The sequence below is a fragment of the Merops nubicus genome, unplaced genomic scaffold, assembly GCF_000691845.1.
Source record: "Merops nubicus isolate BGI_N331 unplaced genomic scaffold, ASM69184v1 scaffold2316, whole genome shotgun sequence".
Taxonomy (NCBI): domain Eukaryota; kingdom Metazoa; phylum Chordata; class Aves; order Coraciiformes; family Meropidae; genus Merops; species Merops nubicus.
In genome coordinates this window covers 87,025-110,308 of record NW_008612817.1, presented here as the reverse complement: position 1 = coordinate 110,308, position 23,284 = coordinate 87,025, and the positions used below count along the sequence as shown (strand labels likewise).

The following is a 23,284-nucleotide window of genomic DNA, read 5'->3' as shown; positions in this document are numbered from 1 at the left end:
AGACCTTAGCAGCTGTAGGAAAAATTAATTAGTAGGCTGATCCACCATGCAGATAACCCTGCAAAGCCCCTGCAGATTGGATGTTGTTGGATGAGTGGGTGGTGTGAGCTTTCCCTGATGTAACATGACCATTAGATCCCATCTGAGGAGAGGACATGAACTTGTGGACACAGGGAAATGAGGTGTGAGACCTTCCCATTCAGGGGCAGCCAAATGCTGCCCTTGTGCTACCTTAGCCATAATTTTGAAGTGATTGATGAGACCCTCCAGTTGCATTAAGCCCTTATTCCATGTGTAACATCGTATATCATAAAATATAATTTCAGATGTTCCTAAACATGCATTTCCCCTAGAGGATAGATGTTTCTCTAGGGGTTGCTGCTGAAATGGGTTGGCAGACCCGAAATGGGAGAAACTCTGTGGGTTTGTTTGTGGCATAGATACAACAATGCTAGCTGTTGCTTTTTGAAGGAGAGAAAAAAAAGATTTGTTGCATCAAAATACCTGCTGGGGATCTATGTCTTGATTACATGATGAAAGATTCAACTGTCCTCCATCAGCAAAGCCCTTGGTGAAATTTCATTTGGAAAGGTTGGGTGAAAATGCTATGGCAGGATAAATGGACATGATCAGAAAAGTATGGCAGCAAAGACAAGCTACCAGAAAGCAGGATAGCATACTGGATGGTGGTGTTTCATGAGATTTTGCCAGAGAAAAAGACAAAACCCCACTCTCTCTTGAAATGATGAGAAAGTTTCAAAGCCAGTACAACTGACTTGAAAATTGCATGTGAAAGCAGTACAGAAAAGACCATTCACCTACTGAGAGGGTTTTCTCCTTTTCCTTGCTTAAATTGAATACTAAAGTTTCTATCTTGTTCATTTTAGGGCAGCATGTAGGATCATAGAAGTATTTCTTTTACCCCAAAGGGCTCAGAAAACTTTTTCAAAGAAAAAATAATTTTGCCTGGGAAGTTGCACGGCAGAATGTACAAGAAAGCCATGTTCCAACTTTTCTCCATCTAGCCTTGCTTATCTGTATGGGAAGGAAGGAACAGTTCCCCAGCTCATGATTTCAGAGCAGTTTCAGGTTAGATGTTATAAGAAGGAAGTGGCCAATTGAAAGAGCTTGTTGCCCCGTTGATCAGAAACTATGGAGCTGAAGCAGATCCCAAACATGTGGTCACTAATTTCTTTCAAAATTTATGTGAAAATGAATTTGCAAATGAAGAGATTTAAAATTTAATCTTGCCATCTTGAAAAAAATGTCACCACTTCTGAAGTTCAAAATATGGGGATTTTGCACAACTCCCAGCCACCCTAGTCCTCTAAGAGAGGTGGGGTTTTTTTCGGTGTTTTCTTTTTTTTCTTTTTTTCTTTTTTTCCCTGTGGGGAAATGAAGATTGGCTGTGGTCTAAAATTCTGTCACTTCCTAGTTTATATTCTCAAAGAGAATGGAAAATCACTGCTGATGTACTTGTGTGTGTCAAAAATGTTGATGGAAAATTAAATGATGGCCAGGACAGGGTCTCTACACAAAGTCATGTGGACCCTTTGATAAGCAGGACCTATCCATGTTTTAACATAATTTAGTGTCAGAGTGTGCTCTTGGCAAGAATCATCAAATATATTACAAAGTAAAACAGTAGATTCTGCACCTCTTTGATATCTGTCATTCAGGTATGAATCCTTTCTTGGAAGAAAAGCTTTAGCTGAGCGCTAGTGGTTTAATAACCTGAGGTAGTCCTTGGGATTTAGATACTGTGGATTTACATTTCTGGTCCTGCATTGTAAAGCTTAGGCAAAGATTTCCATTTCGAGGGGTGCTCATCTAGAGACATGAATCGTATAAAATGTGAGTCAAGTGTTGTTCAGATCCCTTTTATTCTGAATACAGGCTCTGGACTTGCTTACTTTCACTCTTAAATGTTGGAGTTCTATCAAGTCTAATTTCTCCTTACAGTCAATTTTTACATGATTCAGTCATTTATCTATATAAATACTTGGTCACAAATGAAAAGGGGAATTAAACATGTTTAGAATGCTTTCTGAGAATAGATACCATGAAACACTAGGGACTGGCAGTAGTAAACGTTAATATCAATGCCTACATCAAAATGTGTTTAAATATCTCTTATGTTATTATATTATTTATTTATTTTATAAATAATGCATATAGTTTGTATACATGGTGCAATGATTTTTGCATCCATATTTTTAGGAACAATTTCCTGATTGAACTGGGCTTGTAAGATACTAAGCCTTGAATTCTTGACACATTGTCTTCAACGACATGAAATTTAAGTAGGACAGAAAAGAAGGGTGAGGAAACATCCTATTGGTTCATCAGGAAATATTTGCAGAGACGATTTCTGAATGAATATTCTGCTTTTATTTCTTTAGCGATTTCCTGGGAAATGCAAAGTGTTGTTGTGGGTTTTATTTTTTTTTGGTATGTCCAGGCCAAGGCCCTTTCAGAACAGCAGCACATGCTTTTCAGTCATTTTCCAAGGCCTTGACAATACTGGAAAAAACAAAGAAATCAAAGTGTTGAAGGCTGATTTCGAATGTCAATCAGTCTGAATTTCACAGAGGATCAGCTATCAGTCAGGTCAGCATACATGTGATTGTAGCTATGTTTATGGAATTTTTCAGTGGCTAAGAATTAATTTTTCTTAGGAAACCTTTAAAATATCATTAAACAATATTCCATAAGATAGCACTAAACTTGTTTTTCATTACATTGATAAAATTGCTCGTATGAACATAGAGGGTGTGGCAACATGTTGTCCGTTTTGATTACAGTAAAGTAGAATTTGCTGTAATTCCTGACTACAAAGTCTTTAGTATCTTGTTGGCACTAAAATAATGTATGTTGGCAGTTTCCTTTGTGATGAGAAATGAATGTGCTACAATTTTAGCACTAAAGCTTGTGGAAGGCATTTGCAAGCATTTGAAGACAATGCTTCATTTTTTTTGGAAAGGGATTTGAGATTATTTAAAATTTTGAAGATTTTCTATTTATTTTTTGTTACCTTCAGCTCTGCAAAATGATTGGTAAAAACAGCTTCCTAGGTATAAAACTGTTGGGAAACCACTCGAATAACTTTAACAGCTTTGAGGCCAGGGCATATTACAGACATTTTTCTTGTCTCTGGTTTCATATACATGGTACCTGCTCTAAGATAAGCCATTTTGCTTCTTCATAGAGCTGAAACATGAGATCTACGTTTGGAGACTGACTGCACAGCGCATTAACCCAGCCAGCAGAGAGGAGACTGCTGTGAAGTGCCTCTTGATGCAGAAGGTGCTAACTCTGGAGATGCTCCTGAGGACGAAGCTAAGGACATTTCACAGGTGAGCAGGGACAAGCATGTCCCACCCTGGTTCGACCCCTGGCAGGGACAAGCTGAAGGCACAAGCAGTTTGTTGGGCTGCTGGGGAGCTCCTGCTGCTCAGTCTACAGCCAGGAATGATAGCAAGGCTTTGCTAACATCAGGGGTAATTTTTCTGGTTGCTTCAACCAGCCAAGGGCTCCTATATAGTAATTTTAGGCAGAGATGAAAGTGAAGGCTTTCAGGGATCTTCACTGAGACGAGCCCTATGTTCTTAGTTGTTTCTTGATCAGATGGTGTTGGCACAAATATGAAGAGTCACCATCAGCCTCAGTAAAACACAAAGTATTTTAGGACAAAACTCATGTGTAAGGCCTGGAAAGTACAAATCAATATGACCCAAATTTAAAGACCCTAGAATTTTCAGGTAGTTTTTGTTTTAAAAAGATCACAAACACATCATTACACTTTTCCTTGCAATAGTGGCTTCAATATAGTAAAATGCTATATTTTCTTTTTTCTTTTCGAGAAAAATTCAAGTGTGAATTTCATTAACTGTTGAGTTTGAAAAATCTCACCAGTGAATTGCTGTATTGAAATTATTTAATAATCAAATCTTCAGTGTGAACCTGAGTGCAGACATAATTAACAGTTTATCTACAGAAAAGAAGTTTATGTAAAGTAGGACTAACAAAAATGCTAATTTTATTTTGTTTACATTCCCACAAAACCAGCTGTTATGCTATGGAATTTGATGACTGAATAGCAGTGATAAATACTCTGAAAGTGAATTGAATAATGCAAAACAGAAATAATTAATTTTCATTAATAAACATTTTAAATAGGCAGTATGAGCAAGAATATGAAAATACGATTTCTTAAATTATTCCAGTAATAGAATGATTTTTGTTTATATAATTTTTTGCTGATCTTGTGCACTTTTGATGGAGAGACAGTATCAATACTTAAAGACAAAAAAAGGCTGTTAAAATAACTTTTTTTCTAAAAGATTATACAGATTATTACACTATACTGCACTCTAAAGAAGACATTTCTGAAGTATAAATAAAAATTGTATATTTAATCTGAAAATCAGGATTCCTCCAGCACAGTATATTTACAGCAATGTAAGAATTAATTAGCGTTAACAACAGTGCTTCTGAACTGCATATCCCAAGATTTTTTGCTGGAGGGCTGACTATGCAGATAACATGATGAAGTTATTCAGATCCTAAAAACTTAATTATAAGATGCAATTGTAAAATATATGTGTTCTAACTTGATGTTAGCCCATGACCTTGGTTTTATCACAGCAGGGCATACATAAATTTCTGAACCTATTAAGGGAACTGCATATTGCACATAGCCAGATCCTATATCAAGGTCCATACTCTGGAGGAGTGTGAGTATACTTCCAAGCTTGTGGCACTCTTCATGAACAATAGAGTTTGTGTGTTAGCAGAGCAGGTTAGAAAAGTGGAGTCTTAAGTGAATGCTCATGGAAATTTTGCTGCTGGCTGCAAGGTGGTCACGACTCCTTTGTGTTATGTGTTATTCCACGTGGGGGAAAAGGTGATCTATTTGTGATGAGAGGGATTTATTTTAACACTCTTGCAGAGCTCTAATTTCACTCTGGAAAAAAGCAGATGTAATTTTCTTTCAGGCAAATTTCACAAGAAGATAAAAACTGGGAAACAAATATTCAGGAACTCCAGAAAAAAGTAAGTAGATGGTAGTTTTTCTCTGTACCCATGTAAGCAGGTCCGTGCTCTTATACAGGTAGAATGCTCTGAATCTAATGCAAATTTAATAACTCACATGATAGCCGAAAAGCTGGCAGGCAGGTTGGCTGGCTTCTCAGTGGGATAAGGTTACTGAAACATATAGTGAGGCTAGTTAGGTTTTATACTTTTGTTCCTCAGAAAAATATAATTTAAAGGATCAACAGTGTTTCCTTTAATTTTTAATCTATGGCCAGAAAGACTCAGAAGAAGACTCAACTATAGGTTGCTTATAAACCATGCTGCATGATGACAGGATACACTCCTGTTGCTGCACCAAATACCAGCTCTAATTTACTACACTGTCTGTGACATTCCTTCTTTATTATTCAAATAGGGATAAACCACTTGGATAAATCTGTTTGCTGTGCACATATTAATGCTACGTAGGTCCTCATGCTGAAGCTGAGTCTAATGAGATAAAAAGTCTGTAGTGAGATTAATTTCACCTAAATTTAGTTGTCTAAATGTCAAATTCTCTCCACCTCACTGGCACCACTAATGAACCCAGACCTGTGTTTGGGAGTTCAAGTTCTTGACTTGGACATCACTGCCTTGTGTCACACTAAAATAGACCACAACCAACAGGATTTCTTATTTCTTTTTACTTTTTTTTCTTACACTGTGTTCAAGGTGTTATATAAAAGACAATCTTTCTACTTGTGTTTTAGCAGCGCTTTAAACTATGTGAAAGAAGAGAGGGACTCAGGCTGGGTGAAAGCAATTCCTGGTTTGGTGGCAAGAGTGAGATCAGAGCAGAGAAGAGTCACAATGAAGAGCACTGGGTCTGAGGCTAAGAGCATGGGGAGATCAGCACAGGGTTGCAGGAGGTGGGCATGAGGGTATAGAAGCTGCATAAAGGTTATGGTCCTGGCATGTCCACGAGAGTTATACAGGAGGCATGAAAGATCTGACTGCTAGGTGATTTTATAGGTTTTCAATGAATATGTGGAAAAAAAGGTGATTTTGTCCAAGGCTGTGAAGCCACAGAGTTCCCAGAGTGCCCTCCCTCTAGCAGGAACTGCATTTAAACCTTCTACTGAAATGAAGTTGTGATGGAGGTAGCTGGACACAGCTGAATATATGCAGCAGATGTTAGCTACTTGTATCTCTTAGGTCACACTGGGCCACATATTCATGTTTTTTATGGGTATGAATGAAATATTTCTGTCTTTTATGCTGAAGAGGGATATAGAATACAGGAAAAGGAGTTTGTGCTGCACACATGCTTTTGTGAACTCTATGTATAATAGCTCCTTGTTTAATATAAATTTTCTCTCCCTGTCTACAGCACAAAATAACAGACAAAATTCTTCTCATCAAATGCCTCACTGTGCTGGGATGTGTTATTCTTATGTTTTTTCTCAACTCATTTGTTCCAGGCATCTACCTAGACCTTGGTAAGTTTCACAGTTTTGTTCTAAGTAAAACAACCAACCTCCCTGAAACAAACAGAAATGTTTTTCTGAGTCTGGATCTTTTCAGAAAGTCATTTTCCACATGTCTCTCACCTCACAATTTCACCAGGTTAATCAGAACAGCAGTTTCTCAGAACAGGTTTTCAAAATGCAGTCACGTCCCAGTGATCCCAGAAGGAATAACAGAGAGTGCTCATTACTTCATTTTTCTGAGTTCCCAGTACTAATGAGCTGGCTAAACATTACAGAATGAGAAAATTTGACCTTGGCATCATTGATCTGTGTAGGTTTGAGTGAATGACCAAGATGCACTATAGAGATCAGAAAACTCAATGTAAGAGCAAAATAGTAGTTTATCATTATTTCTTAAGTATGGATTACTCTTTGTATAACTTCCAGTCTCCATTACTTTATCACCAGAATAAATAGTTTCCCAAAATAAAATTGGGAAGCCACTGTATATGTGTGGAACGAAAGTAGCTGTATACATGTTTTCTATGTGTGCAAGTTTTTATACAGTTAGTTGAATACTTGTGTGAGGATGGACTGTGCATATCCTGAAAAAAACCCTGAATTAAAGCCCACATTTAACTGAAGACAGTCATAAAACCTACCTGTAAATTGCCCTGTAAAAAGTTAAAAATATTTTTTGGCTGTTGAGCCAAAAAAGTTATGGAATTTCTGATTTATGTCTTCTCATGCAATCTGAATTCTCCCACTGTGTACATCTATCTCAGTGGCTGAAAGATGCAACAGTCTTGAAGAAGAGTAACTTATAATCAGTAAATCATTGATTGAATTATCATATACACAGATACTACATTGAAATCCATTTTTGTTGTACACAATGTAAAGCCAGTTATAGCTGTACAATGATGACCAAGCTGTAAACAAGATCTCCCTATCTGCTGCTGTCACTTTGGGTATACTGAGTGGCTTAGGAAGATGCCAGCAGCAGAAGGCTGTTCTCTCTGCCAAGGGAAACCACTGTTATGTATTGCTGACACCAGTGGGAGGTTATGGACTGCTGTGTTTTAAGGGTGTAGCTTTGCTCCTGAATGCATTTATTCCAAGGATTGATCCCCAGCTCTGAGGCCTTAGAAGTACAGGTTGTCTTGTGTCCACACTGCTCAGATCTTGTCCCTTCAGAGCAGACTGGCCATGTCTCCACAGCACAGCAGTCAGCCCTGTGTTTCCTCTTGACACTGTATATGTGAGTTAATTAATTTTTACATTTGCAGCAAGGGCAGTTTTGTAGCCTTGCAGAGCTTTGTTTTATGATTATATGCCTGAGGGCATATGTTGCATTATCTAGTACATGTGGTGGAGGTTGAGTGCATGAAGTCCCAACCACATTTGGTCTAACTGTATAGAGCAAAGAGACCCAAACCTGATCCAAGCTCACTCATGCTACTATTTGGGTGTGATCCCTAAAATGTATTGTCTCCAGAACTGCACCTTGGACTATTTTTACCTGAGATGAAACAAGATTGGTCACTGCAAAAAGACTCTGGGGGAAAAGCAACACCTATAGGAAGAGACCTCTGGGAGACTAGAACCTTGCTGTGGACTTGGGCTAAGCAGTTATCCAACAGTGTCAATACACCCAGCAAGACCTCATTGGTGGGCAGTGGAAGTCCTGGTGCCCTGGAACAGTAGGAGGTTAGGAAAGGAGCCATGCCAACCAATGCCACAGCTGCTGTGGCAGCTTTCTTGTTCCAGAGTATTTGCTGTGGAAATGGGGTGGTTTCAGCCCATAAAGATTGTTGGCTGTTAAGAAGTTAAAAGGTAGCCTGTCATATTATAACAGTAGAAGTGCTATATTACTAAGGTGTAGAAAGGTGACAAAATTTAAGCCATTTGAAGTTGCAGTGGCTAAGAACATAACAAAGGTGTTCACATATGCAATTTAAGAAATCAATTTTCACCCTTACTTTTCTGTCTCGGAGAAGTAGGCACTGAACATTGCAGGATTTCTTGAATTAAACCCAACATCTATAAGTGTTTTTGAAAAGCCACAGAGTCAGTAAAGTCCACATAACACTGGTTACATATGCTCCTGGTGAGATACTCTTTCAAAATGGCAAAGCAGTTGGAATGAATACTAGAAGAAACTTAATAACTGATTGGGTTTTTTTGTCTTACTTTGTCAGTAAAATAAATGAAAACAAATGGCATGGTTGGCAGTGCAGGTTTCATTATTCACCAGCTGATCTTCAGCCGCAGCCTTGAAAGTAAATAGGGCCTGTATGTGTTCCCTGTTTTTTTCCCTGTAATTTTTCCCTGTTCTATATTCACAATAAACCTGTCAGATTAATGAATATATGTTATTAAAGTGTACACATAATTTCTATTAACAAATGATGGAACCTGCAAACTTCTACTGAGATCTTATTGGTAATTCCTAAATTCCACTATCTTAACAATAGCTGTCACTTATTTATCACTGGCAGGGTAGTGTTGCTGTGAGTGTCTATTGATTTTAGTTCTCCAGTGCATTGAAATTAATTTCCTTAAATACAGTACATCTTGTCCTCTGATGGTTCAAGTAAATTTATTCAATATGTTTTTCCTCATAAAAATGAAAGTATATTGTAATTTAGGGTTTAATTTTCTACCAGAATAATATTTTAAACAGACACTGTGGTGTTAAAAGTGTAAAAACTTTTAATTGCATTGGGCAGAATGATTTAGAAAGATTATGGAATTCTTTAACAGTCTCCAGCCTTGATACAAGTTTTCTGTTATGAACTTGGAATCATTAATATAATTTGAGGGAAATAACATTTTAATTTAGATAATAAAATTTGAACACTTAAAAGTCTTTTAAAATGCAGAATACTTTCCTATTCAGTGTTCTTGTGCCTGTTCATTGATTTATTTGGTCTAATTCTATGAAATATCTATGGTAATGAAAGACTAGTACTGAGACTTTAAATAAACAGATATGACAAACTTTAAGACTTCTACAGTGCTTTCATTCAGGCCTATGGGATTTTACTTTATTGAGAAAGCCTTGATAAAACATCTGAGAAAAGATGATGAAAGGTATAGTAAAGCCCCTTTGAGGATTGCACCTGGCTCCTATTTTGACTTTACTTTTAGGCAAGCATGTCTAGAGCCTTGAACTGTAATGAGATTCCCCCCAAAGAGACAAAATATTTTAAAAGTAAAATAAAGCAAGATTTTGTTGAAATTTAAGCTAGATTAAAAAAAAAAATTAGAGGATGCTTGAAGTGACTGGGTCAGAATACACAAATTCAATATACAGCTTGCTTTCTTCTGCTTCTGTGGTGTAAATCCTTCCTTTTTGGTTTGGTTTCAGTCAGTACAGTAGGTTGCTGAGCTTCTGTGAACATTATTCAGTTCCTTCTTGTGTCCATGAAGAGGGACCTATCACCTCTGTAGCCCTGCTTTTGTCTACCCTTCCCAGTGGTCTCTCCACCCGTGGGCATTTCTCTCCCAGGGCCAGGCTGAGTAGTTTCTGACACAGGGGAAGGTTCTTTCCTCCTTTTAGAGGTCTGCAACAGACTCTGCTGCTCTCATCTTCATGAAAAAAGATGCAAACCCAAGAACAAATGAAAGAGAGATTCCCTGTTTTGGAGAAGAGCTACTGTCTCTATTTTGGCTGCAGACTGTAGGAAGCTGGGAAGACGTGCCAGGAGAAATGTATTGTGTAGTTCTCTTATTTCTATATTCATTCCCACATTACTGCTACTACTGTCCCTGTTGGAGACAGGACTCTTGCATAGGTGAACCTTGGGTATTGCCATCTATGGCCATTTTCATGTTCCTTTGATGAAATCATTTTTTATGCAAGGAAACAGGGAGAGACTTCTTCACTCACTGAATTCTTCAGTAATTTAGGGCTGTTATTTGCTCCAGCCCCAGCAGAAGACAGAATTTCAAATGATAAACCTTGAGGGTGATATCTTGGCTATTTTTTTTTTTTTTTTCCTCCTGCACTATTGCCTGAGCCCATTCTGGTATCTGTGATCCTTCAGTTATCAGTGTTTAACTTAATTGCCTTCAGCTACCCTTAAAATAATCTCTGAAGCAGGTCAATAATCAGTGGATTTTTGTCCACTGGAAAAAACTATGATTCATATGACCTGCTTTAAAGGTTTAATTCATGGAATAATTCTTCTATATTCACTGTGGTTTAACTTCTGTGGACTTTGTATGCAAATTCTGCTGCAAATACTGTTGAGGATGTGTAACTCCCTTTTTGTTATTTATCTTCACAAGTTAAATCCTATATTATTGAGACGTTTTAAAACTTCGCTGAAGTAGTAGAAAAGTATGGAAATCATTGTTTTAGTTCAATTCAAACTGACTTCTGTTTGTTTGGTAGGGCATGTTGCACAGAGCTCCTTATTTCATTGCCAAAGCATTACAAGAGAGATGTGTTTAGTTGCTGGAGATACAAAAGACTCCTGGTATATTGTCACTTGTTTGGATACCAGTTGTCATGTATCTTCTGACTCATTTCCATAATTTACAGAAAAATTGTTGAAATTTGCATGAGAAATTAAATACCTTGGTTGGAAAGGGCTTCAGTGGAACAAAACCCCCCAGATTATGTCCACAGAGAATGTTAGGTAAATTACGACCAAAAAACTTCGTCTTAACCTGTAGAAAGGAGTGACACCTCAAATTCAGGGAAGTGGACTGGAGCTGATGTTTCTCTGTATAATTTCTCTTTATTTTCATCCTGCTTTTGTAAGCAGACATAAACAATATTCAGCTTTCACTGTCATTTACATAGATCAATAATTATAGTAGAGTTGGAACTGAGTGGCACTTGTCCAGTAGCTTTCTTAGTGATGCAGAAAGGGCTGCACTGCCCTAGAGAGCTTGAAAAACTTGTTTAAATTTGCTATTGAATCATAGAATGTTGCAAGTTTTGTATCAGTATTTACTCAGCTTAGAAGCACTGAGGCTAATTCTCCATTACTGACAAGCTACTATGACTTTAACAACTAACCTTATCCATTTTCTTTCTTCCATTTTCAGTAAGGAATTTACTACAGGAATGATTCTTCCCTAACAACTTTGAGACAGTCCAACAGAGTCAGTATGTGTAAAAGTTTGTGCAGGAGGTAGCAGTCCTGTAACCAATGAGAGAAACCTTGAATTTAGAGACTTTTGACTAAATCGTTTAATGTCATAAGCTACAAAAGAAGCTTTTGTTCTGAATGGGCATCCTAAGATGCTGACTGAGAACTCCAATAAGCTTTTTTTCCCCCAGCTTTTATCTGGGCCCTGGGACAGAGTATGTGTGTGCATTTGACCTTGTGCTAAGAGGTTTCTTTAGAATAATGAAAATACTTTTAAACTTGAACACCACACACATACCCCAGCTCTGTGAGAAAGATCCTGCTCACATTGTGCAGCATAACTTCTCAGGTTCAAGACACTTATATTTGCCCATGGAGAAGGAGATCAGGGCTGAGAAAGGTGTGGACAGATCCCATCAGTCTGAAAGGGGTGTTAACGTCAAAGCATCCATAAGGCTCTTATTTTTACACTTTAAAATGCTATTCTGGAACTTTTTTCCTCATCTGCTATCACTGATAAACCATGTTATGCTACTATCATGGATGATGGTGAAGCTGTATACATCTGACACTGTTTACAGACAATAAAATTATATGTGCAGAAACAAACTCGATGCTAAAAATCTAAGTGTTTGTACCCATAAGGAGGGAGGAAAAGAGGAACAGTTCATGTTTTGGAAATTTTTGTTTTCAGATTAATTTGTGCAATAGTTAAAGTGAAAAGTTCTTTGCTGAGCTACTCAGTGTTACTGAAGAGTTATTTTATAAAATACTTGAAAAAACGGATCAATTTAATAAGTTAATGTATAATTTAGTGCTTAAGAAAACAGAAAATCCTGGCAAGACAGACAGCTGTTATGGTATAAGACTTGGTGAATGACATAGATTTAAGAAAGCATAGGCTTAATGCCAAAAAGCCACATTGTTAAATTTAGCATATCTTATATTTCACATCTTATACCACTATGTTCTGATTGTAGAAATATGTAAATGTAAAAAGTTGTGTGTAAAAAGTCTCATTGCACATTTTCTTTTTATTTTGTCACTGAACCTGACATTTATCTCTAGATTATCTAAAGTCTGTGATATCAATCAGTTTTAGCTGAGAAGAACTTGTAGGTATTGATTGTTAAGTAATGGTTCAAGTGATACTGAATTATCAATAGTATTTAAAGTTATCGCAACCAATATTTTCTTTTTCTTGTCTTGTATCAGTAGTGATGTTTTAGTTGTGACAGTATGCTTTTTGGTACTCCTCAAATGGGTTTTGACCATCTCCTAAGTTTGCATTATCATCTGTAATTAACCACTCCTGAGCTGCTAATAAACCCACGGCCTTTAGTATTATTCTATGCATCCCTTTCTAGCTGCAACTACTCATCCTGTGCACTTTGTTGTCCATTAATGTGACAGCTACATTAAGCTGTGATACTGGTTTCCACAACTAAAGTAGTTTCTTTAGTTCCTGACCTGATAATGGTAAATACAGCAATGAATTGTAATATGACAATTGTCCAGCCTAATGTAGTAAAATATTGTTACTTTAAAGCCACGGTTTTAGGTGTTTCTCTTTGAAAGTCCTCCATCTTTTTTGGAGACCCTTCCAGGTCCTTCTGGCTGTGCATGATGGGTTGATCTGCAACCCTTTTCCCTGGGTAGTATCAGCTACAATCATGAATGGAGTTTGGCATAGTTGTCCTCATTTAGTGCTTTTTGCCTCCCTGCTCTTGCTTCATTCATCTACTAATTTGTCTGTTCTAGCATACAATGGTACTGGTTTAAGTAGTCTAGTACCTTTACATTGAGGTCAAGAAGAGCACTCCATGGGACTGACCTACTGGCCTCTGAGTATGTAATATGGAGATTTAATTGTACTGTGAAGATTCAAATAGATATTACTGTATTTAAGAGACTAAGTACATCTTTGATTCATAGTGTTGTTGAAAAAGTTCCTGATACAGTCTATATGAATAAGTTAAAAATAAATTTAACAATTATTTTGTAATAATGAGAATGTTGATATTGAGCTAAATTGATATAGCAATGACTTGGACTCAGAAAGGCTGGTGCAGGTCTTATTTATTCCTCGTTATCACAACACTTCACTCCTCAAAATAAGAGCATCTACTTTCCATGATCCTTGCAGTGTTAATTTCTTTTAGGATAGCAGTCAAACGATTCTTCCCTTGAAATTGCACAGTCATCTTTACAGTCATGGAAAGTACCCTCTGTCCTTGCAACTGCCCATACATTTGACAAGGAAAAAACAATCACCAGTAATAGTTGTATGTGCTAGTGCAGCTTTTGTGCTTTATTGCTTACTTCTAGAAAAGTTAACCTTTCCTCTATCTTGATATTTGCATCTTCTCAAATGATTTTTGGTTCACAAAAGTCAATATGGCTGTGGCAATGGAGTGTGTTTGTTTGAAATGACCTTTACTGAGATAACTCTTTTGGCTTATGGATTGATGCAATATACACAGCTATCTGTCTATCAACACATCCTCCCTGCAGATGGAGTGCCTAGTAACAGCAATCTTTAACCAGGGTTTCGTTCTTACAGTGTTCTATCTTGAATGCCATCCTATCTCACCTATGAAACTGCATTTGGAGAATGCACAAAATTAGGTGTTGACCTTGCAGTAGAACAGTGGATGTAATTTCTGCATTCTGGTCTCATGGTATTACTTTACTAATGCACATGTGCTGTGGTTACAGAGCATCAAACTCTCTGCCTCCTTGTTTTATGCTGCACTTCTGTTTTTTAACATTGCAATTTTCTTCTGGCAGTATAGGTTTCTGTTTCTCTTGCTGTGCATGGGGTTCTATTTTTCTTTAACTTTTTTTCATGTTCTTTAAATCCTCTTGTATTGTACCAAACATTTCCTGTTGCTGTGCGAGTTGTCCTGGACTGTCACTGTCACAGTTCTGTCCCCAAGGAGTAGCCTTAAACCATGGTGCTACAAACAGCACAGAGCAACAGAAAATTATTTCTATGAAGCTAAGCCTATGAGAAGAGACTGCTCAGAACGAGTTGCTATCTAAGAAGGCAGAGAAATATTCTTTATAATTTATATATAAAAAAAAAAAACTAAAGCTGAAACAACGCTTATCAGTTAACAGCAAGTACTCCTTAAAGGCATTCAGCACAATTTCAGAATATATATTTTCAGGGATGCCTGGTAAAATAAAATAAAAAAACTTCAACAAACCCAGAAACAGGACATTTTTATTCATGTTCAGTACTACCAATGAAATACATTCCATGAGTAGTGCAAGCACTACTGGAAATATGTCAATAATTCTCAGTATTTCTACATGCTTGTATAAGAGTATAACTGAGTGTTTGCTTTACATAATACCGTGACTACACCATAGTATATGGACTGGCATACATACTTAGGCTAAATTTTGAGGGGATACGGAGTTAATCAAACTTCTTCTGATTAAGCTGTTGGAACACCCTGATGGACTCTACTTCCTCATATATCCAATAACATGCTGTGTAAAAAAAATTATTCAAAGGTAGGTGCCAAATATGTTTTAGCTGGTAAGCCTGTGATGGACATTGCAGGCTAAAAGCATTTCTGCAGTTCATAAAAGGTTGCTGTGGCTATTTTGACAGAGAGTTGTTAAAATCAAAGAAAAAGAATATAGTACTTTGCTTATTGACAAATGTCTAAGGAATCAGTGTGTCCATCCCATTGTTTGCAGATAGGAGTATTATACTTTCATCTCACCGATCTAGCTAATTTAAAAAAACCTTTTTTTTATTGCTCAGGCACTACAAATATGTGACTGAATATCGTGTGGCCTGAATCTTCCTTGCTGCTATTACATTTCCACTTCATTCCCTCTTGTCCTACCCGCTACTACTGCCACAAATAGAGTGCTTTCTGCCTTTTGGAGTAGCCTGGTACATACCTTAAGACTTGCCAGGACCCCTTTGATCTTCTTATCTTTGAGCTAAGTCTCCTGGATTCTTTAAATGTTTCCTCAAAAGTCAACTTTTCAGGCTGCTGATTTTGTTTACTTTGCCTTGAATTTTCTAATGGCTATACATCTTAATGTAGATCTTCTCAGGATTTACTAAGGGTGAAAAGAACAGAGCTTGCTTCACAGGATTTACCATTTATAGTCCTAGTTCTGTATTTTCGTGAGCCATTAGGTTCAGTTCTGATCCACCATATTTCTTGAGTCTTTTCTGCAGTACTGTTAAATCCCACCCTGGAGCTGTACGGTTTTAATTCTTCCTTCCTAAATGTAATACCCTGTGCCTGTCGTTCATGAGCTGTTTTCCCCAGGCCAATATTGAGATCAGGTAATGTTATCCTGGCTTTGGTGTTCAGTGCAAATGTCTCAAGTGTCATTTCAGTTGCCACAGAAGTGAAATTTCTCTGTACTCTCAATATTCATAAACACATTTTTTCAAATTCTGTGCACGTAAAGTGAACAAGCAGTGTCTACATGTTCACATTGTTATGAGGAAGCTTATTTTGCTTTTCAGATGGTAGCAGATCAGGCAAAATTACTTAGGAATACAGATTTTTTTTAATGAGCATTTGAAAGGTCTACAGATTACACAGTAATTTTTTTTCTTTCATTTCTTTCTTTCACCTACCTTCCTCCCACATATTCTAGACTTCTATTTGATTCTGTTAGATTGTTTTCTTTTTTCAAGTTCTTCTGCTATTTTATTTCAAATTAAGGGGTTTGGGGTTTTTTTTGGTTTTTTTTTTTTTTTTTTTAGTAAGCTTGCAATTGTGTTCTGCTCATCATGAGCTATTTATTGTTCCAAAGGTGGTTTTCCCTACTGGGTGAAGTGTATGAGAAAAGCAAAGCACTCAGGCACTTATTACTGTACATTTTTTTCTTGTCCCAAACAGAAGACATGGGAATCTTTTCTGTGAAGAATGCATTATAAATTTGCAAGGTGTATTTTAAAATAAAATTTCATTTTAGTTTTTCTACAGTAAATAGAAACAGTCACTGTCTTCAACAGGTACCATATCAGTGCAGAAATGGAATTTAGATTCAGTTTCTCTTCATGTTATATTTCCAGAACATCAGTTGTTGTGAAATAGAGGCACTAAAAGGCAGAAAAGGAAGTGGTCTGTGGAACTATAAATGGGCTATGCTTTCCCTATAGTAATGAGAAGATACTGTTTGAAGTTATTTCTATTTCTCTTCCTCCTGGCTGTCTTTTGTGGCCCAGTAAGCTAGAAAATAAACAAACAGGGAAGCCAGTCTTTAATGTATTTTAGTACTTTCAATTCTTTAAAAGGAAGGAATGCTTCAGATTGAATCCAGAGCAAATGCAAAGCTACACAAATACTAAAAACCTGATATAGTATATTCACTGTCATGAACATTCTTAAGAAGGCTTTGGAAAAACCTTAGACAAACTACCCACTTAGAAAGGCAGGCTGCCACTAACTTTATAGATAACTGACACGCAGTTCAGCAGAGACAGTTAAACAAGTGATTATGGCATGCACTAACTACTGTAGCCTTCAGGCTTCAGAAGAAGACTTTACTCTCACTCAACTGCTGCCTGCTTGAAGTCAAATCAGGGTACTAAAGGGCATCTTGCACGAAGTCCCACAAATTCCTCAAGAGACTTCCTCCATCCTCTCCTCTGTGTTCCCTCTGAGAGATGCATAACTGTGTCTTCTCTTTGCAGGCAGAGCAAGGAAAGCAAGCAGGCACTGAACAGACCATGTGTGTATGCTAAAACAAGGTCCGTGCAGCTAGAACTGGCAGCTGACACGTTTGAGCCTCCTGAGCAGAGCAGGAGGACGCCTCCCTTGCCAGTCCACACTCCAGAGAACAATCTCGTAAGGCAGGGCACTCTTCTCTCACGCAAAGCTGCGCGTGTGGAGCTAATGCATGCTGATAATGTTCGTGGTGCTAGAAGATGTCTGGCTCTATCCACCTCCTGTGCAATTCAACCACATCTCATTAGCTTCAGCAAATAACTGTTATCTCCATATATCATGTTCAAATTGATTTGTTTTCATTGGGACCAGGAGGGTAGAAATAATGCCGAGATATTATCACAGATTGTTCCAGCACTATTGAGAAATTGCTGTTCTTTAATTCCTCATTTTGTCATGCTTATATACAAAATGTATGTGACAAAATGTAATGTTGTCATTTACTTTTGTGCAAAACAGCATTAAAATTCTGCCACTAAGCACCTGATTTGCACACATGTACTTCCCCTTGCAGTATTCCTCTAACAGGAATTGCCATCATCTTTATTTATTTAAGGCAGAGTTGGGCCCACTGTTCTTTATGGGAATTTAGAGAACAGCCAAGATGACAGTCTGGAGAAAATTAGGCAGTGCATTTCCATAAACCCTTTCTTTGTGTTTGGAACAAATAACTATTTAATTTAAATGAACAAATTTACTTTGGTTTTGGAAAGACAGTAAAACAAATATGTGAGAAAAAAGGCATGGTAGACAGGAACTCACATTTGTCTCCTCACCTTCTTTTGCTGCTTTGGGAGCTCTGGGAGTACTGCTGTCCCTGTGTTTTTTAACTGTTTTTGCTAAGTCTATACACATACCCAGAATCTGCTGCCCTCTGCCCCAGACCACCTCCCCCCCTGCAAATAAAGTTTATGCCAGAATCCAGCGTTCATCTCGTTCATTACAGAGGATTACCAGTCTTAGGTCAGGCTAGAAGTCTCTTTCCAGTAGGTGGTAAAATGCCATGCTTTAAAAGAAAATAAAACCAGTAAAAAAAAAAATTGAACCATTTATTTCCACTTTGCTCTCTTTTGTGTTTGTGTTTAGTCTCCTCATCCCTTGTAGTAAGATGCTCATACATGAGCTATTTTTGACAATTTACTCTGATTAGTTCACTGTGATCAAAGGCAGGAACAAACTTCCTTGCAGCATAGCCATGTTTCTTTGTTTTCTTTTTTCTGTCTCATGCTGTGAGACACAGGTTTTGGATCCAGTGAGGCATTCAGATCAGATTTTACTAAAAATCTATTTTGGGAACAATGTAGGAACTGAAGTTATGAAATATGGGATACAAAATTCCTTTATTTTTCAGCTCTCTGCTTAGCTTTGGATTTGTTTTGAGCTATATCATGGTACTGAGCTGCTGGAGCACGTCCAAAGACCAGCAATGAAGCTGGTGTAGGGTTTAGAGCACAAGTCTTATGAGGACCTGCTGACAGAACTGTGATTATTTAGTATAGAGAAAAGGAGGTTGAGGGAAGACCTTGTCGCTCTCTACAACTGTAGCAAGCTGGATGTTGATCTCTTCTCACAAGTAACAAGGTCAAGAGGAAATGACCTCAAGTTGTGCCAGGGAAGGTTTAGATTTGACAACAGAAAAAATTTCTTCACCAAAGAAGTTGTCAAGCATTGGAACAGGGCTGGAGTGAAGTGGTGGTGTCACCATCCCTGGAGGTATTTAAAAGACATGTAGACATGGTGCTTAGTGATATGCTTTAGTGGTGGACTTACCAGTGCTGGGTTACAGTTTGACACAGTGATCTTAACAGTACTTTCCAACATAAAGAATTCTATGACTCTAGGATTTTTGCTGCCAAGCCACTAAATTTCCTAGTCCTTCATGCCTGCTCCCTTAGAAGGATTTTTCTGCACCTCCATGTAGATTAGGTTTGTATCAAGCTAAAGAAAAATTTATTGTGAGAGCCTCTTATCAAAGAAACAGCAAGATTAGAGTGATAAACTTCGTGCAAGCTTTTCAAAAAGAAAGGCTCATGGGAAGAGATCTCGGGAAGGGGGAAGTTTTGGTCATGAGGAGTTGGTGCTGCTTGAGAATGCTTCGGTTTTGGAGCTGAACAATGCAGGAAGAATGATTTCAGTGCTGTACAAATATCACAGCAGAAAATAAACCCACCTCAAAGCATGGAAGCTGAAGCTAAGGTCAGGCAAGCTGGCTTAGCCCTTCTTACCAGACCAGCCAGAGTAACTCAAGGTTTTGGCTTTTGGGCAGGTCTGGTTGCCCACACTAGGCAGCAATGTTTTCAACAGAGGTTCTTTACTGATCACAGTTCACCTGAAATTCTTATTTAAAGAGTGCAGTATGGCACTGACAGCTCTTAAGAGAGAGCAAAATGCTTTCTTTGGTTAGGGAGTACTTATCTAACACTGCACGGAATTTTTCAGAGAAAATAAATATTTACAGCTTCATGAGCAGTGAGAACCTTTGCTGTCTTTATTTCTTTTACATTTTAATAGGATTTAAACAGAATATAGCTTAATCTTAAACTATTAGAAGTTATTTGATCTCTTTCTTCTTTTATCTTAATGGAAAACCACTCAATCTTTAAGTTGAATGGCCTAAAATTTTATGAATCAGCCTTCTATCTGAATTTTCTTATAACTGTTGAAAGCTTTTGGTGAGGACTCATTTTATTGATCTAACTACTTTGTAACAGGGACCTATTCTCCCTAAGTCACATCTGATATTTGATTATAAGTTTGTGACAAATTTGTGTGCCAGCAAAGATTGTTATTCTTTTTTATTTCTCACTTTTTCTGCATTTCTGTGAATCCACCATTTTCTGACTGTGAATATTTGAAATAGGATGAGGTGTATGGAACAGTCACAAAAAAGGAGAAATAACTTGAAGAGGTAGAAGACTTTATTTCCATGCCATTAAAAAAATCCTTAAATTATATATCTTAGGATTTTGTATTAAGAAATACCAAACATCTGCTAACTAGAAAAAAAAACCAGAGATGAAAGACAGAAAGATGAGCACCATTTTGAGGAATAAACCACCCAGCCATGTTTGTTTCGTGTCTGAAACCACATTCTATTGTTTAAGATAAATGTGCTAAAGGAGTCAAACTGTGCAGAGAGAAAGTGGGTCTTGCTTGGACAGGAGATTCACTGATTATGTTCTCTGGTTGATTGTGCATTTGATTTGCATTTACCCTAAATCAGTTTCCTAAACATGTGCCTTAAAACATTTCCGGATGCATAGAAGTATAGATATATACTCTGCTGAAATCCTGTTTAGCTATAAAGTCACTCCTTCTATTTTAAAGAGATTTTCCTTTCTCCCACTTATCTTCTAGAGTGGGTACCCAGTGAGTCTTCAAGGCCCTGGGGTTGCAGCCAGCTTTTTGGGGAGCTGTACAATCCTTTAGTCTGATTCCTAAACACCTAAGAGGTTCTCCGTGATTCAAACCTGTTGATTGTTGTGGGTAACCCAAATGTGCCTTATTTGCCTTTTTTTCTTTTCTGATCTATTTTAATCTGAAAGCAGAGACCATTCATTCTGCAGTAGCTGTGAACTTTCCCTGCTAGAGTCAGAGCAAGTGTGTGACAAAAAATCTTTAAAAATTGCAGTACCATAACTTTTATATTGGTAGCACATAAGTCTGTGAGGTGTAAAGTGATGTTCTCTCTTCTTCTCATGCAGGCTGGATTGCCATGTTGGGAGCCATTTGGCTGCTAGTGCTAGCAGACATCCACGATTTCGAGATGATATTGAACAGAGTTGAGTGGGCAACTCTCCTTTTCTTTGCAGCATTGTTTGTTCTCATGGAGGTAAGATTCACTGATTTCTAAAGCCTGAAGAGTTACAATTGATTTAAATTGTGAATTATGCTCCTGGGCAGCAGAGGCCTCCTGCAGATTCAATTCCACTGAAGTATTTTAGATTGATTGTAGTCGTGGTAGTATAGAGAAAAATTGTAGATTTGTGGAAGTTGGCTGGACCTCTTTGATACTTAGTTTTTCACTGTAAGCTTGGTCTGGTCTCCTTCTGCTGCATTTGCTTTATATATTTGACACAATTGCTTTTCTATTAGTGGAGTTTTAGTTTCCAGGTTTGTTGGCAGTCTATGTGTGCAGAACATTTGTGTATTTATATGTTTGTTTTGCAATTGCTTAGATAAGTGATGGGAAGAATAGAAGAACAAGAATAAACCAGAGCTGAAAAAAGTTCCTAAAGCTGTCTGTTATGTGCTGGCTACCAAATGGCCTGAGAGATTTAATGGGAGTGTGGTTTGAAAGGAAAATATCACTGAAATTCAGTTTACAGCTGTAATTTAAAGAGATATTCTGTACTTAAAATGCCTGGCTGTCTTGCTGTGTAGTTTCTTTGTGGTTGTCTGCTTAACTACTAGAAACAGTCCAGCCATGTTTGTATCCTATTTCACTTAGTGTTTGAAGCTTTTGTATAGCCTGAGAGGATTTATTTTTACCCATATGTTTGATTAATTCTTTGTTTGAATACTCACCTTTATTTGTTAATTAAGCTACTAGAAAGCTTGGTATTTTTCATTGTTATTTGTTGGGTTTTAATAATGTAGACACATGACCGATGACACCCAAGTGGCCACCAGCACTGCCATGGCTAGTGAATTGTCTGAGTGAGCAGCCTGGGTAAAGCCTGTAATAACAAATCTGCTCTCAGAGCCTTCTTTCTCCCTGCTCTCCCCAGGATTTGCAAAGAGCCCAAGAATTTGTAAATTGGGATCTATTTAAAAAAAATCAGTAGCAGTAAAAGGGATAAAACTTGAGGAAATAGAATGAATCATTCAACTAACTCTCATTAATGCCAAACTGGAAGTCAAAGTCTGGAAGCCTCTAAGAAGATGAATGGAAACTCTGTTTATCATTAGGAGACTTGTTTGCAAGCCACTAGGTCTAAAATTCATCAGGAAATGTTGATGTATTGTACACCCATTAGTACAGGTAATTTTTAGTTCTCTATGTTATTAGGCTCTATATAGCTTTGTGTTTTATAGCTTTTATAGGGAATCCATATTGAAGCCATTTTTATTTTGTCTGCTGCTGTTGTAACAGTTTATTAGTTGCATTCCCTAATGTATTTATTGTTTTAGCTTGGATTGAATGGTTTTGGCTTGAGTGCTACATGACTGCACCATAATATTGTTAACCACACAGGAAGTTATTTGGCATTTACTGCCAGAGTTTGGATATGACTGCTGTAATTCACTGAACTTTTATGGTTTCTAAGGTCATCAGTGAATAGTTTGCTAAAGGAAGAGTATTTTTTCCTGGCTCTCTAGAATAGTAACAGTTTAAGGTTGTGAAAGAAACTTGTACAGATAATCAAGAAAAAAGTAGGAGACATTAAATTATTCCCCATAAATCAGTGAGAAAAACGTTCTAAGTATCATCACTGCTAATTTTGATCTGGATCTGTTACCCTTTGGATTAGCAGGAGATGACAGTCCTTGCCAAGGCAGTTTTTCTCTCCTATAGGTTAATAATGTCATGAGGAAACATGTCAAAACAAAGATACACATTTGAAGTATAAGAAATCTTTCCATGGCTTAGGCTTTCAGCAGTTGTCAGTTTGTATTCTTCACCCTTGACGATCCTTCACCTTGGATGATTCCCAGTCTGAATGGTATTTCTTACTAAGTGTTCCCTTTCCTATTACAAGGCACACTTAAAAACCTGTGCTGGACTTAGGCTGCAAGTAATTTTGGAAAATCTGATCTGAGTTCCAGAGCCATAGGGGAACTATTGGAGGTCCTGCCTTTGGGTGCTCATCGGTCCAGTGTGGTAGATCTTTTGCAATGAAAAAACTGGAAATCCTTTGTAGCTCTTTTGTTTTCTATTATGTCCTTCAGGTAATTTGTCTCTACAACTGCCTTCTTAGTCCTTTGTCACAAGTGGCTCTTACAGGCAATAAAATCTTTCTGCTTCTGTCTC

The 23,284-nt window shown here is 37.5% G+C and overlaps 1 protein-coding gene across 1 annotated transcript in view; it reads left to right on the top strand.

Annotated features, from left to right (window-relative positions):
• The window catches only part of OCA2 (oculocutaneous albinism II), a 168,635-nt gene that overhangs the window by 77,468 nt on the left and 67,883 nt on the right, over positions 1–23,284 (top strand). Inside the window, exons 15-18 of the mRNA XM_008941656.1 lie at positions 3,209–3,356; positions 4,998–5,055; positions 6,407–6,515; positions 21,015–21,142. Coding sequence (XP_008939904.1) covers positions 3,209–3,356; positions 4,998–5,055; positions 6,407–6,515; positions 21,015–21,142 — 443 coding nt within the window. The remainder of the gene's footprint in view (positions 1–3,208; positions 3,357–4,997; positions 5,056–6,406; positions 6,516–21,014; positions 21,143–23,284) is intronic.